This window comes from Polyodon spathula, chromosome 15 (assembly GCF_017654505.1).
Source record: "Polyodon spathula isolate WHYD16114869_AA chromosome 15, ASM1765450v1, whole genome shotgun sequence".
NCBI classification, from domain to species: Eukaryota; Metazoa; Chordata; class Actinopteri; order Acipenseriformes; family Polyodontidae; genus Polyodon; species Polyodon spathula.
The window spans coordinates 10960205-10976310 of NC_054548.1; the positions used below are offsets into that span (position 1 = coordinate 10960205).

At 36.4% G+C, this 16106-nt stretch overlaps 1 protein-coding gene across 6 annotated transcripts; it reads right to left on the reverse strand.

The window, feature by feature from the left end:
• Positions 1-2317: 2317 nt before the first annotated feature.
• Positions 2318-15874, reverse strand: LOC121328159 (histone-lysine N-methyltransferase trithorax-like). 6 transcript variants are annotated; one of them, XM_041272690.1, is made up of 17 exons: positions 15397-15874; positions 11519-11588; positions 11128-11261; positions 10489-10538; positions 9992-10080; positions 9801-9829; positions 9568-9635; positions 8977-9059; positions 8321-8346; positions 7883-7895; positions 7434-7462; positions 7141-7187; positions 5722-5777; positions 5176-5266; positions 4264-4389; positions 3637-3708; positions 2318-3043 (listed from the first exon to the last, which is right to left on the reverse strand). In XM_041272690.1, the coding sequence occupies exons 2-17, from the start codon at positions 11543-11545 to the stop codon at positions 2934-2936; spliced, it is 1050 nt and encodes a 349-aa protein (XP_041128624.1). In that variant the 5' UTR covers positions 11546-11588; positions 15397-15874; the 3' UTR covers positions 2318-2933. The 6 variants fall into 6 exon arrangements, with proteins under 6 accessions (XP_041128624.1, XP_041128622.1, XP_041128621.1 ...); XM_041272688.1 differs by having other exon boundaries at positions 9801-9826; positions 11484-11588; XM_041272687.1 differs by having other exon boundaries at positions 8977-9056; positions 11484-11588.
• Positions 15875-16106: the final 232 nt, after the last annotated feature.

Consider the following 16106-nt stretch of genomic DNA (forward strand, 5'->3'; position numbering starts at 1 on the left):
CTTTGCCAAGATAATCCATCCACCTGACAGGTGTGGCAAATCAAGAAGCTGATTAAACAGCAGGATCATTACACAGGTGCATCTTGTGCTGGGGACAATAAAAGGCCACTCTAAAATGTGCAGTTTAGTCACACAACACAATGCCACAGATGTCTCAAGTTTTGAGGGAGTGTGCAATTGGCATGCTGACTGCAGGAATGTCCACCAGAGCTGTTGCCAGAGAATTGAATGTTCATTTCTCTACAATAAGCCACCTCCAACACTGTTTTAGAGAATTTGGCAGTACGTCCAACCGGCCTCACAACCGCAGACAAATGTGTAACCATGCCAGCCCAGGACCTCCACATCCAGCTTCTTCACCTGCGAGATCGTCTGAGACCAACCACTCGGACAGCTGATGAAACTGTGGGTTTGCACAACCGAAGAATTTCTGCACAAACTGTCAGAAACCATCTCAGGGAAGCTCATCTGCGTGCTCGTCATCCTCACCAGGGTCTTGACCTGACTGCAGTTCGGCATCGTAACCGACTTCAGAGGGCAAATGCTCACCTTCAATGGCCACTGGCATGCTGAAGAACTGTGCTCTTCACGGATGAATCCCGGTTTCAACTGTACCGGGCAGATGGAAGACAGCGTGTATGGTGTTGTGTGGGCGTGCGGTTTGCTGATGTCAACGTTGTGAACAGAGTGCCCCATGGTGGCGGTGGGGTTATGGTATGGGCAGGCATAAGCTACGGACAACAAACACAATTGCATTTTATCGAAGGCAATTTGAATGCACAGAGATACTGACGAGATCCTGAGGTCTATTGTTGTGCCATTCATACACCGCATCACCTCATGTTTCAGCATGATAATGCACGGTCCCATGTCGCAAGGATCTGTACACAATTCCTGGAAGCTGAAAATGCCCCAGTTCTTCCATTGCCTGCATACTCACCAGACATGTCACCCATTGAGCATGTTTGGGATGCTCTGGATCGACGTGTACAACAGCGTGTTCCAGTTCCCGCCAATATCCAGCAACTTCGCACAGCCATTGAAAAGGAGTGGGACAACATTCCACAGGCCACAATCAACAGCCTGATCAACTCTATGCGAAGGAAATGTGTCATGCTGCTTGAGGCAAATGGTGGTCACACCAGTACTGACTGGTTTTCTGATCCACACCCCTACCTTTTTTTTTTAAGGTATGTGTGACCAACAGATGCATATCTGTATTCCCAATCATGTGAAATCCATAGATTAGGGCCTAATGAATGTATTTCAATTGACTGATTTCCTTATATGAACTGTAACTCAGTAAAAGCTTAGAAATTGTTACATGTTGCGTTTATATTTTTGTTCAGTGTAGCTGCCCTGAACCTTGGAAACTGTCTGCTTTTGCCTTCCCCCACAGTATGAAGGTTTGGTGTACTTCTTGACAGCAACCTCTCCTTTGATGCCCACATCTTCTCCATGGTAAAATCTTCCTTCTACCATCTTCAAAACATCTCCAAAGTCTGTCCCTACCTTTCCCTCCTGGATGCAGAGATACATTGTCATGCATTTGTCTCCTCTCGACTCGACTACTGCAACACTGTATATGGTGGTCTCCCGGCATGCACCATAAACAGACTGCACTGGCACCTGCTCACCTACAATGCCCTTCATCACACAGGTCCCGAGTACTTCCTCAACCTGCTGACCCGCTATGTCCCTGCCCGCAAGCTGAGGTCATCTAACTCTGGCCTGCTTGTTATCCCCATGGAAAAGTGCACCACACTTGGACAATGCTCATTTAGCTTCATGGCTCTGACTCTTTGGAACTCTCTCCCAGCATCGCTCGCTTTAATTGAACTCTCAATACCCACCTGTTTTCTCTTGCTTTCCATGCTCTTTAAGCCTGATATCTGCTATTAGCTGCTTTGTTGCTGCTCCTATATGTATTATGCTACTATCATGTATTATGCACTTTCCACTGTATTTAGTGTGTTATGCTTTTTTTCCACTGTATAGCATGTATTATGCGTTTCTCTTTATTTAAAGTATTATAGCTTTTCTTGTTACTGCATCTTGTAAAGTGCTTTGTAGTGGTGGTCCACTATGAAAGGAGCTATTTAAAATAGATTTCTTGATTAAATAGTTTGCATTGTACAATATACAGTATTGACAATTTTCTGATTTAGTTTGCTTGTTATACTATATGGTTGCAATATAAACATGGTTTTACTTAGTATTGCATTAAATAGTGTTGTTTTTTGATGAGTTATTTTTCAATTAGTAAGATGTTTTGCATCTCTTTAACCTGACCCATAAAGTAAAGCAGTGAAGGTTTGCACAAAAGCAATACAGCTCAGTTTATTAAATATTGAAATATGTGTTGATATACAGATATGGATGAATTAAAAGTAAAGGTAACTTATAAAACTAAAAACATTGCAATGAACTGAAACAGTCAAATTAACACAGCTTAATTACATACAGTAAAAACTTTGATAAAATAAGAAAAACCATACCTACTGACTGACTGGTATCCTATAATGCACTGTGTTGGAAAATAAAATGTGTTTGTCCTTTCACAGTTGTTTAAATTTTAATGCGTTATTATTCTTACCCTGGTGTTACTTAGTTCCACTTTATATGAACATTTGTTTAGGATACCTAGCAGATCAGAGGCCAGTCTATTTATCCCACAGTTAGATCAACTAACAATTCTATAATGTTGCTAGATTTATACAAAAATAAAAATGGAGCCTACATTAAGATACATGGTTTAAAAAAATCAAATAAGCTAAAAAAAATATCCAAAATCAAATCTTACATAATGTTAAGATTGAATCAGGTCTAAAATGATATAAAATCCCTTTGAAATTACTGATTGCATAACATTAATTTAATGATATTATTGGTGTGTTTGATGCTTTCTATTCGTTTTTAAAAACCTGTAATTCTCACTTGTGAATGTTCTTCATTATCTCATCGAGTTCTTGCATGGTGACTTTTGCTTTTGACAAAGACTCCATTTCTGCCTTAAGTTTTTCCTGTTTTTCTTTCAAATCTGCTTAGGAATAATAAAAACATTTAATCAGTAACTCAATATTTTTGGGAAGTTTATTTTTACTATAAAAGTCAACCACAAGCTCAAAGTTAGCTATTTTTGAATAATGCTACATGTCTTAAGATTGTATATAAATAGTACAGCATTCAACAGCATCTCACAGTTAAACAACTGTCTTATCTAAAAAGTTTATTATTTGACTTAAATTTGAATATACTCCACCAGGATAAGCAGCAGATGAGACTTTTTAGAGTAGTTTACAACACTGAATTGCATCAACCTCCTATTCGTGGCTATCCCAAGAATTAAAAATACATTGCAGGAAAAATACATCAGATGAACCCCTTAGTCATTTATAAACATCATTTACACAGAATACCATCCACACTGTTGTAAACAAATCTCTGTACCTTTTATAGTTATTTTACACTCAAACATGAGGGAAAGGGCAGCCAACATTATATTCTTAAAGTTATGTCTGCAGATTCATTAAAGGTCTCTTGTTTAAAAATGTATGAAAACTATGTAAAAACGACCATGTCAATAAGGGAATTAAAAACAATATATTACAGTTTATATACATACAACTGATATACCTTTATTGTTGTCTGAAATGACTTCTGGCCACAAACCAGAAGCTGTGAGGATGTCCATTGCAAATTTATAGTCTGAGGATAAATGAAACAGCACAGCATCAACACTGAGCCTGTCAAAAAAGATGAACAGAACACAACCCCTTGTCTAGACTAATATATTTTACAGTGAGACAGTTTTAATGCAATGAGAACTTTATAAACCTCAACAGCAATGCAAAGCAAAAATAAATAACATGTAGAAGCCAGTTAATCCTTTAACATACATTTAGAACCTAGCTGCCCAGTTACCAATTAAACTACACAATATGAATAGTTTTTTGAGCATGACAACAGGGCTTGTTGAAATCCAAAATATGGTGAAGTACTGCATTTAAACATACGGTATACTATAGTGCACATACTATTGGTAACAGATTTGAATGTTAGTGTGTGCAACAAATGTAAACTGCTAATGAACTGTTACATTATGAAACCTGAGATGAAAGCTGAACCTTATATGAACAGAAAGGCAGGGTCTTGTGTCTCAGGCTTTACTTTTACGTCGATCACATGCTCCGACAACCTTTTTTTGTGCAACATAAAACATGATAAACTAAATTGAATGTTCTTTCGGTTTTAACATCTTACCATGATCACTGGCAGCCTGCGTCACAATTTTTTGGGACACGTTGGATATGGCAGTTTGAATTTTTGAAAAAAGCTTCTCTACGCATTTGACGTCTCTGCACTTCTTCCAGAACTCTGCTGGACTTCCTGCACGTGTGAGAATTACAGAAACTTTATTGGTTCCCAAATGCAGAGTCACTGTTCAATGTCAAATTAATCCATACAGACATTGGTGTTTTTATAAACAGAATATCTGAACAGATACAAGTATAACCCCCATTTTTATTTTTGCACATTAATTCGCAAATTGTTATCTACTGTTCAGCTTACTATTTCTGTATGAACCAGTTCACACAATTGGCAGAAATTTACAGCACCTTCTTTATAACTTGCTCAGCTCCAATCACTCATTTGATTTGTCTATACATCACATGCTTAGTATTTTAGACACTGTAATTATGTCTCATAAGGAGAACACATTTTGCCAAATAAACCTATGACTTGACCAACTTCAAGGATATCAGTTTTACTGTATTTCAGTTTTAAAAAGGGCTGTAGTTTTTTTATTTATTTTATTTTAGACATTGCGCGCAAAGTTATTCACTTATCATTCATTTTAAACATTTGAGCGAGAGACCCTTACAATACAAATAAAAACCATCAAAACAAAAATAGCGGAGTAACTCGGTCAATTTGAGAAGGGCACCAATGGCCAATAGTACACGATGCATTTTTCGTGGAAAGGCAAGTGTAAATGAAAAACATTCGCAATGGAACTTGACTGAGAATCATAGAACACAGATGTGTACCAAATATGAAAACAATAGGAAGTCGGTATCTCAAAAGGACTACTGTATGAGGAATCATAAAGGGTGTATAGATTTACAAAGCATACACAGTCCTCTTGTTTAAACACAAGGAGACTTGGATTACCTGAATATATAGCGCTCCCAAGAGATACGCTTTCTGCATTTATAGGAATCAGGATACTTTCAGAAGACTCATCATCTTCCCTCTCGTCATGCTGTTTATGAAATATAATAAGCCGAAATCAAAGCCAATATCATTTTGATGCTACATCTGCGGTAAACTGCCAGTGCACTGCACTGGTCAAGAGCAAATGGGCTGTAAAACGAAAAGTTCTAATTTAAATTACTATTTTAGAAAAAGGTCATCTTTTGACGTATCAAACTGAAGGAATCTCAATTGGAAATTCAACACATACTGAAATAATTTAAATGTGAAATCACATGGTATTTTTGAAGTGTTTTTGTAGTTCTACCATAGATTACTCTGGTTTGCCATGTTTATTAATATATGCTTTACCACACCTTGCTATTCTTTACAATGCTTATCTGTGCTTTTACATTTTGCTATGCTTTTACTATGGTAAACTTTATAAAGGGATGCAGATTACTCAGAGATATAATGTGCACCGTAGACATGTTCACACATTATTTAAAACACTTCAACACTTACCGAGTCCAGATTTGTGCTGACATCGCTGACCACTGTGTCACATGTGCCGTTTTTGTCTACAAAGAGAAGGATTTCTATATGGTATGTGCTGTATGATTAATTGAAAACATACATTATTAAAGCGCTCCTAGATGGTATTTTTTTACCCATTTCGAAGTAAAATACATTTACGACTTCCTTCGTGAGGTCTCTGATATTAGTGAGAAACTACATTTTCTTCATTGAATTAAACTGTCTAAATGCACAACACTGGGTGGCCAGAAAGAACTATTAATAAAAGAAAGTGCTAAACTGATCATCAGGTAAACATGTATGCCTAGAACATTCATACTGTGCCACGACTGTAAAGCACTGGACACACTGCCACTCGCTCAATCCTGTAAAAACACAAAGCATAACACACTGCCCAATGCGACTGAAAACCACTATTGATCGCATCGGGAAGTGCGTTAAGCTTTGCGATGTGATTTTACAGGGTTGAGTAATCGATTTCAAAGCGGCTCGTAAAGTTTAAACAGGTTTAATATTTTGTGATGTGATTCCCTCGCATCGGGCAGTGTGTCATACCCACTTGCAAGTCTCAAAGTCTGCAACCAATGAGTTCACCGCGTTCAGTCATATGACTGGAGACAAACACGCATGAATTCTCTCTATTAATACACACACACACACACACACACACACACACACAAGGTATTCCATTGGTTTGATGATATACACTATGCTAACTATTAGACGAAATATTTATAGAATACAGTACACTGTAAATAAAAACATGATTAGGTATAATTTAATTAAAACACTTAATATTAAATGAATCATGGTTGTAACAATTTTTTAAGTACTGTGTAAATATTTTGTCTAATAGTTAAAAAGTACAATGCTTATGGTGCGGTCAGGGCTTGTTTTCAAAATATATCGGCACAGACACTGTATACAAACCAATGGAATACCCTGTGTGTAGGTGTGTATTAATAGAGAAAGCAAATATATCCATGTCTCCAGTCATATGTGGGTTTCACAGCCATGCCGCCTTGTAGATAGTACTGTTATTGACTTGCCCCAATGCCACTGTACTTTAATGCATCCAGGGCAGGTCAAACAACAGAAAAAAGTCTCAATTTGTGCGTCCCTTGCTGTGATTTCAATCGGGCAGCGTGTGATGCCTGCGCTCAGAGGCGCTTTTTGCGACACGACCGCTGCCAGAGAGATGTACCGATTGCATCGGGCAGTGTGTCCCAGGCTTTAGACAAGATTAGAGCTGCCAGTGACCAAAGCCATAATAAGTAACTTTAATCCTACACCTGTGGTAATAAAACAGAAATGAACAAAACTCTTGTTGCCGTGTGTGGTATGTATTCCATGGGGAGATAATAATTTGGCACAATGCTATTTAAAGCTTGTCTTAAATAAACTTGCCTGTATCCATTGCCAGCTGTTCATCTTCACTTTCATTTGTGTTTTTACTGTAAAATGCCATTTCAAAAGGTTAGAGGCTTGAATTAATGCTTTACAAACAAGTCTGTTAATTAACACTGTAACACTTTGCAAGTGTGCACTCTGAGGGTGTAGTATAGCAGACAGGGTGAGGACAGGAGAACGTATCTCCAGCATTATAAAATGACTTTTTGGAATGTGGAGGTGGGGAGTGGGGGTATCAAAACTGTTATATACTAAGGTATCTGCTTAAAACAAAATCAAATCCTTCTTACCCTTTTGACACTGGATCGGCTTCAAATCTCTTTAATATATTTAAAAAAAAGGATAAACACATTACTCATACTTTTTTGGGCCAGTCGGTATACTGTACTGTATGCTAAAACTTTTTTTTATAATATGTGACAAAATAAACTGATTTTCATAGACTAAAATGGTTTATTTAAAAAAAGAAACTATACTTTAACATCAGCTACATCAAAAAGGTGTTCTTAAATATCAAACATGTTAAAAAGATAAATGTCAATGGTGTGTTTTTGAAACTGCATAAACACGTTTTTTCCTCTCAGAGTTTTTAGGTGCATGTTGGCTCTGTAGAGTGGTATTGGCAAAGGCTTCTGCTGTATATCTCTTGAATGTTTAAAGTTATACACAAATATCAAATCTGTATTGCTATAACAATCATGATAGTGAGAAGAATATGTAAATCAACACTTATACTTACAACTACTTTGAGTCTTGGTGAAATTGCACCATACAAATTTTGTTGGGGTTGTAGGAATTAAAAAAAATAATGCTGGTGTTAAATATTAAAGTGAAATTAGACTTTTCTAAAAATCACATTATTAAACTAGCTGGAAAACTGTTTAAATGAACTTCCCGAGATGATTATTAAGTTTGTAACATATTAATAACTGACCTCTTTTACTCTGGTAACAGCATTATACAGTAACAGCTTATGTGTATTTTGGAGCAAGCTTTCCAGTGTCTCTGGTTGGTTACAGCAGACATAGTTGCACAACGAGGTGGGGCAGTACAGCTTACAGGTTGCAACACTGCTGCATTTTATACCTTCTCATTACAGGAAACTCAAGACAAAACACGTCATACTATTAAGTATATCAAGTTAACTGAGAAACAAATAGCTTATAAACATGCTTACCTTTTTATTAGAGTCTGTTTTTCTCTCTTGTGTCGTGTGAGAAAAAAAAACAACATTTTAAATCATTACAAACAGTGATTGTATCTCACTAACACATATTCTATAATTACTCCCACTTCTTATTGCTGTAATCAGTCTGTGACTTAAATGTAAAAGAAACTGTTCTTTTAACACAATTTAAATAGGCACAGTACACAGCAAGACTTAGCGCGAGGAGTGTGTGTGGTAGGTGCTGTTACGTCACGTCACAGTCTCACGACAATGGAAAGAATTTGGAGTTTCTAAATGGCATGAAAACCCCGTTTTTAGACTGTTGTATATAAAAGACATCCATTTGTAGTAACCTGCTCACTGGAAATTGATTAGTTTTTACAAGAAAGGTGCTATGGAGGAATGATTTGTATTTAAAAAATGAACTACTTTATTTGATATGTGAACTTCAGACAGTAACATCCTACAGTACCTCTAAAATAAAAGGCAGTCTGGTCGAAAATTCAGGACATTTCAAATTACATATGAGCTACTGATTCACATCAAAGGTCTAATCCCTACTGAAAACTGGACTGAAACTGACCCCTTTGGAATATTGCATCTTATGTGAGGTTTATATATAAAACAAAATAGATGAAACCAGAGATAAAATAGACCTGACATACCTTTGGACCCCTGACCCCAGAACTACATGGGATTTCTGCATCTTCACTTTTTATTAAAGTGACATCCCATTTATCTCCATCTGCTGAAACCAAGACAATCTAAACTCAAATCCGACCCATACCAACCCTGATGCCAATCGATGTATACCCTTCCTTTCTTGGCAATCTTCCTATAGCAATATTAAGTATAAAACACTTGAAATGCTTTAATGATCTTATCAGTGGATCATCTTCACACGGGTGCTCTTAATTCTATGTCAATCCAGCTGGGGGTTTGCGTTGACTGTTTAGTTCAGATTGCACTGCACTCATTTTGTTAATGATTTCCACACATACCTTGTTAAATAGCCAATTCGCAGCCATCCTTACTATATGCACACCGACAAACTACTACTGGTAGACACAGCAGCCAAAACTCTGGAATCATCATGACCTGGTGCCGGACATGAGTACAGTCTGGTTGGCTTAGACACAAACCCATTCTATATTGTAATGCTGGCATTCAGTATAACTCCTTTGTTGTTGGTAATAAATCCTTCTGTCTCACTAATCCTAATTAAAAAATTTTAAAAAATTTTAAAAATCTGTTACCAGGGTTCTTGTTTAAGATTCCAATTTTTGGGCTTGATGTCCATTTTCTAGGGTTTTTTGAAAACAGCCTTTGAAAAGAGAATATATGTGTTATTACATGGGGGAGGGGGGGAGAGTGTCTAATGCGAAAAAGATCTGTCATGCCAACATGCATTACACTTTCTGTTGTGTTATTTGTGTGTTGTAAGAGTTGTCATGCCGACTGGGGTTGTGTCAGAGATATTGGTTATTACCTTTTTACTGGAGTTGATCTTTTTCTCTTCTTTCATTAAAAACAAAAAAACAAGGAAAATGTTCATTAAGAATGGGAGGTCAGAATTATTACAAAAACAGTTTTGTGTAGTATACTAGAAAAAGTAAATGACGTGCAGGTTTGAACCAGGTTTTCTATAAGATTTAAGGGGTCAAATAAATCACTACATACAGGTGTTGTCTTGGTTCCAAAGATGAATTTCTCACTGCTGTCATCAGTGTCCAATTCCTCAGTTTGATCAGATTCGGCATCACTCTCATCTTCATTTAAGACAAACAAACATAACAAATTAACAAAAGCAACACCATCACGCATGCAGCATAGCAATATTACTCGATTAAGGTACAACTCCCAAACTGAATACCCTGCATAACACTGAAACGGTACAGAAAACCCATCTTTAACCTTATGAACATCATTCTTCCCAATGTGTTTGCTTGAATAAAATTCCTTCTCAACACTGTTTTCTAACAGTTTGTATAGGATTTATCCATTGAGACAAATTCCTAAATTAATCTGGACATACATCTGGACTTCAATAGTCCAGGTCAGTTATTTGTCATCCTTTCTTTTATTTATATACAGATTTTTTGTATTCAAATATGTTTGTGCATTGCGAATAGGTCAGATCTATGTTTTTAAGATGCTGCACAATAAAATCCACCTACCGTCAATTGCATCTTCTGGTATTTTACTCTTGTGCATTTCACAATAGATCCTACAACATATAAACAGTATGTTTGATTCTCAGTTATTTTCTCTCTAATGATACATCCATCTATATATTTCAATAAAAATAAGGACATATGTAGCATATAGAAAACATACAGCCCACTGAGCAGCCATGCTTGTATTGTAACGCAACTGCAGCTCAAATCCCTCTCTCTCCGAACTTATGGGACACTTGTTTCTTGATTCATCTAGGCTACTCTGAATAAATATGCAAGTACATCAGATTAGATTGGTAAGGGCTCGTGCTGGCAGTTAAAGTGTAATCAGTCAGTTCTACATTTAGCACAAAGCAGGTGCTGAGTAGCAGACAGTGGGCTGGGTTTAATGGGGCTGAAATTCAAAAAGTAAAAATCTGGTGGATGTGGCGAGTGTGGCCATAGTATTATGAAACACTTTGTTTTTATTCATCTAACATGAAGAATTGTACTTTATTAAATCTTAGTAGAGAAATAATTGTTCTAATGCTTCATTGTCAGTACATGCCTCAACCATTCCATAGAGATGCGAGCCCTCGCACTGTTTTCTCTGTCAGTGGCGCACTGCAGCTTAACAATGTTCAATCCTTGTGTACTCACCTAAACCATCCACGGTCCAAATCTTCTTCCTTTTTTGCATTATCGTTTAAGGCGCATAAAAAATGATATGATCTTTTGCATTTTTTAACTTCACAGCCTACAGTCGCTCCAGATTTCTTGCAGCTAAAGCAATGCTGTTAATGAATAACACAGCGAGGGAGTTAGTCAATTCAAATATTGGACCACAGAAAAACAGAAAGATACAATATTTATAAAAAGCTTTAGACAATGTGCAATTTACTAGGAAATTTGCTATGTTTTTCCAACCACTGGCCAAATTCACAAAACGTCTCCCTTTATGTGTTTTACATCTGCTTTTTTATATTTATAGTGAGTAAACTATATTCACACTGTACCAGTTTTCTCCCTCGATTAATTTCCTTTTTCACACCTTCCACTGAAAATCCTGCCAAGTCATCCCCCTCAGGTGTATTCTGAGTGACAAGTCCAGAAGAAAACAGCTACAGAAAGAATAAAAAGGAAGAACCCTGTCATTGTCACAAAGAGCATTTACTCCAGTAATTAATTAACTAAACATTTTTTAAAGGCAAATAACCCAGTGACCGGATTATGCACTTTATTATTATTATTATTATTATTATTATTATTATTATTATTATTATTATTATTATGCTATTTGTTGTGGTTTGTGTGTATATAAGGTTACACTTTGTCATTAATGGAGTGTTTATTTTATTTTCTTTGTTTTTAAATTGTGTTTTGTTATTCATTTAATTACACAAAGTTTTTATTATTACCAGTTGTATACGTTGTTAAAACTTGCAGTGCCTCGGCTGGTACCTTAAAAAGGCACAAGTGAGTATTCAGTGATTGTGGGTGAAAACGTACATTTAAAAGAGTGAAGGGCTGCTAACGGGTTACAATTATATCAAGAGGAAAAACAGAAAATACTTGCATAAGGTAAACTGACAGTTGCAGGAAGAGGGTGAGAGTCACAAGATGTGAAACTGTAAAACTACAAAAACAAGGTCAAAAGATGCCAATAGCTCATAGAAAGAGAGATAGCTGAACCCATCCAGCTGAGGGCAGGGAAAACATAAGTGGGTGTGCATATGTGTATAAGTGCCTAGATAGAGGTGGAGTATAATAGGGTGCTGTCTGCTAGGACTGGCTTAAATAATGACACAAAGGAGGGGTCTGCTGAAAGCAGGGGCAGGGTGATTATGCTACAAAAATGTAAAGAATAAGTGTAGAACATTTTGAAATCTTCTCCTGATATCTCAGTTTTGTAGAATGATTTGATGTGGCTTGGAATAAAATATCTGGTTTTGAAACCAGACCAACCGTCTCTGCGTATTGCTTATTTTTACTCCCTACATTAGGTTTGGGTTTTTCACTACAACAGGGCTCGAAATTAATGCCGGCCATGCAGCCATTACCGTGGGTGCCTTTCTCAGTTGCTGCTAAGTAACTTGAACTCTGCAGCTGTTTAAGCTGAAAAAATTAAAGGTCTCATTAAGCAAATTATCAGTTCAATTAAGGGTCTAGTTGAGTGATTGAGAGCTCGGTTGGAATGAAAACCAGAAGACACAGGGGTCCCCAGGACCGGGGTTGAGGACCTTTGAACCCCTACCCTGGTCCTGGGGACCCCTGTGTCTGCTAGTTTTCATTCCAACTGAGCTCCACTACTTTAAGGATATATACGGACCTTTTTATTTTATTGTGTTACATGTTCCCATGTTTTAGTAAAGGTGTGTTTATTGTTTTTTTTGTTTGTTTTTTTAATAAAATAAATTGCAGTGCTTTCTGGCTGTTTCTACTATAGCTCCATGATGACATTTCTCAGAACTACATTTCCCATCATCCTCCTGCTCACTGGTTAATCCATCTCAGTTACATATGTGAGCAGGAGGATGATGGGAAATGTACTTTGAGTGATCCATGCAGGTCCATGTGAAGCCATCTTGGAGGCAGTAGAATGCAATTTAAAAGTTTTTTAAAAAAGTGGTCAAAATGTTAAAAATAAAATAAAATTAAAACAATACACACACCTTACAGCTGTAGCAACTCATGGGAACATATAACACAATAACATAAAAAGGTCCTTATATACCCTTTAACTAGACCCTGAATTGAACTAGATTGTTCAATTAAACCTTTTTAATTATTCTCAGCTCCTAAAAAGTTGTAGAGTTCGAATTACTTATAAAATGCAACTGTAAGAGCTGAAAACAAGATAAAATTTCTAATTAAGGAAATGATTAGTTCAATTAAGGGTGGAAGTTAAATTTAGAGCTCAGTTGGAATGAAAAACAGAAGACACAGGGGGTCCCAGGACCAGGGCTGGGCAGCCCTGAGCTACAGCAACCAGAGATGCCTGTAATGTATTAGAGTTTGGATGTAGTGTTTGGATCAAAACAATGACATGATGTGAATGGTTAAGTCGCATCAGCGTGAAAAAAAAAATCAAAACGATCAAACAATGGAAATTCCCCTTTCAAGCACATGGATTTCTGACACTGTCAGCCCCACCACAGACTATATATATATATATATATATATATATATATATATATATATATATATATATATATATATATATATATATAATCAAATTATATATATATATAATCAAACCGGTAATACAGCTGCATTGCATTGGGTGAGATGCAGATAGCAACAACACATTGTTAAAATATACAAGTGGTCAATTACAGACTTTCTATCATAATGAAGACTGATGCAAACTGCATTACTGCACTTTTAAAAAAGTGCTTAGTACATTTAGGAAAGGCACTGTTTTATAAACAGGCTTAACATATAGAATAAAACAAACCAAAAAAAAAAAAAAAAAAAAAAAAAAAAAACATTTAACATACAGGGGAGGGAACTTCACAGGGAAAATATCTGTATAACAAAAAATCTATTTACTTTCCATACATAAGGCTCCAATCAGCTACCGACAAGCTAACGTTCATTGCGATACCGCTGTACAAAAGAGCCCGCACCTTGGCAAACAGCTTATATCGCGATTATGTCTTTGTGTGTGATTACGCCACTTACAGTTGTGAATATATCCACAACCTTTGCTTCTACTGTGAATTCTATAAACAATTTGTGAAAACCAATACAATATCCCATATATGCGCCTATAGCAGACAGGCTTCATTAAATACGCTGTATTTACGGTATAATCGTACATCTCAAAAAACTACTCACTTCTAAATCTTTTGTAGTCATTTTTGTATTACTTTAGTATAAATACATGTTAATTTGGATTCATATGTTGTTTTTTTCTGACTTTATGTGAACGAAAAGACACACATTTGCCCGTTTTCCCATTGGAAATAGTGATATTTTGAAATATCACTGTCCTGGTCACAAAGGCAAAGTTTGTGGGGAATAATAACAATTTTCTATACTTTTGAGGCATAAGCAATTAGGAAATAACACTTACTACCCAGGAACAACAACAACAACAAAAAAATTGTTACACGGTGTAATTATTCACGCATGCTTACTATACGCGCATATGGGATATTGTATTGATTTTCACAAATCGATTATAGAATTCACAGTCTAAGCAAAGGTGGTGTATATATTCACAACTGTCCAGCTTTACATTAAAGTTGGTTTGGAAACCCTAAGTGATACGGTTGCTGATTCACAGCGTATTTAATTAACCCTGTTTGGTATAGGTGTATATGCGTATATATGGAATATTGTACTGGTATTCACAAATTATTTATAGGATTCACAGTGGAAGCAATGGTCGTGTATATATTCACAACTGTCCAGCTCTACATTGAAGTTGGTTTGGGAAGCCTAGGTGATGCGCCGTTTCAAATATCAAATGTCAAACCAACTTTACCACGGTCTGAAACACATTCAATTTGCGTTATTGAATAACATGCCAACTTGCTATCTGTGCCATTTTTTTTGCCCACTATCAAAATCTGTGAGAATCAACTTTGCAATCTGTGGCACAGAGCGATTTAACCCCCGAAATACTTCATCAATTTGTGTTACATTTGCGGTATGCCAATAAGAAGCTGGAAAGAAAATAATCAGCTGACCGAATAAGAAGCTGGCGAACAAGAAGCCACTTGTTACACTTCAGCATCGTTGTTACAATTGGGTTTTCCTCGCCTTCCGAAGGTGGCTGTAGCGGTGCAACCCAGGTCATACACAAATAAAAATGACTTTTTTTTTCTTCATTTTTAAAAAAATACTCTTACGAAGTGTTCATGACATAAATTAAATTACGATACAAAAATGCAGCTTTTATTGTTATACATTTTTACTTACCAAACAGTTCTCGTGTGCAACTATATCTTCCTTTTGTAATATCGGTCCTGTTTTTTTGGACTCCATAGCAAAATGACAAAACCCGCAACTCATTTTAAGATGTATCAGAAATAACAGCACACACACAAATTGATTTGCAAGTCTGCACAGTGTACTGTAGGCCACTCAGTTTTCAATAGCAGAGTTGGGTCAGATATCTTATAGAACAACAGCAACTTCGTCGTTCAAACCAAGCACCTTAACCACTCCCCATTTGCGGTCACCCTTCATGAAATATTTTTATGACATATTTTGCTCACCAACCAGAATGCTCTGTTTAAAATGTTAGACGTATGAAATTAACTGCAGTTAGAAAAAAATCAGAAATGCCCGATTTATATTATTGAAAATAAAATGAACACATACTTATTGTGAATAACAGAAAACAATAACTCAAGACCTGTGCCTTCACTACCTAAATAGGCTAGAGCACTACTGTTCGAGAGAAATGAAACTGAAACAAATTTGATTTTATTCATTGCCGTATAATCCTGCAAATAGGCGCATATTTGTGTCACAATCGGATTGATCTGTATTGTATGTAGTTGCCGTTTTCTAGTTTAAAAATTAAGTTGAATGAAAAAAAAAACAAATTTCGCGTGACACAGGTTTTAACAGTGCTTCGATCACTTCTCGGAAAATGTGTATATGTGTGCCACACACCTTTTATT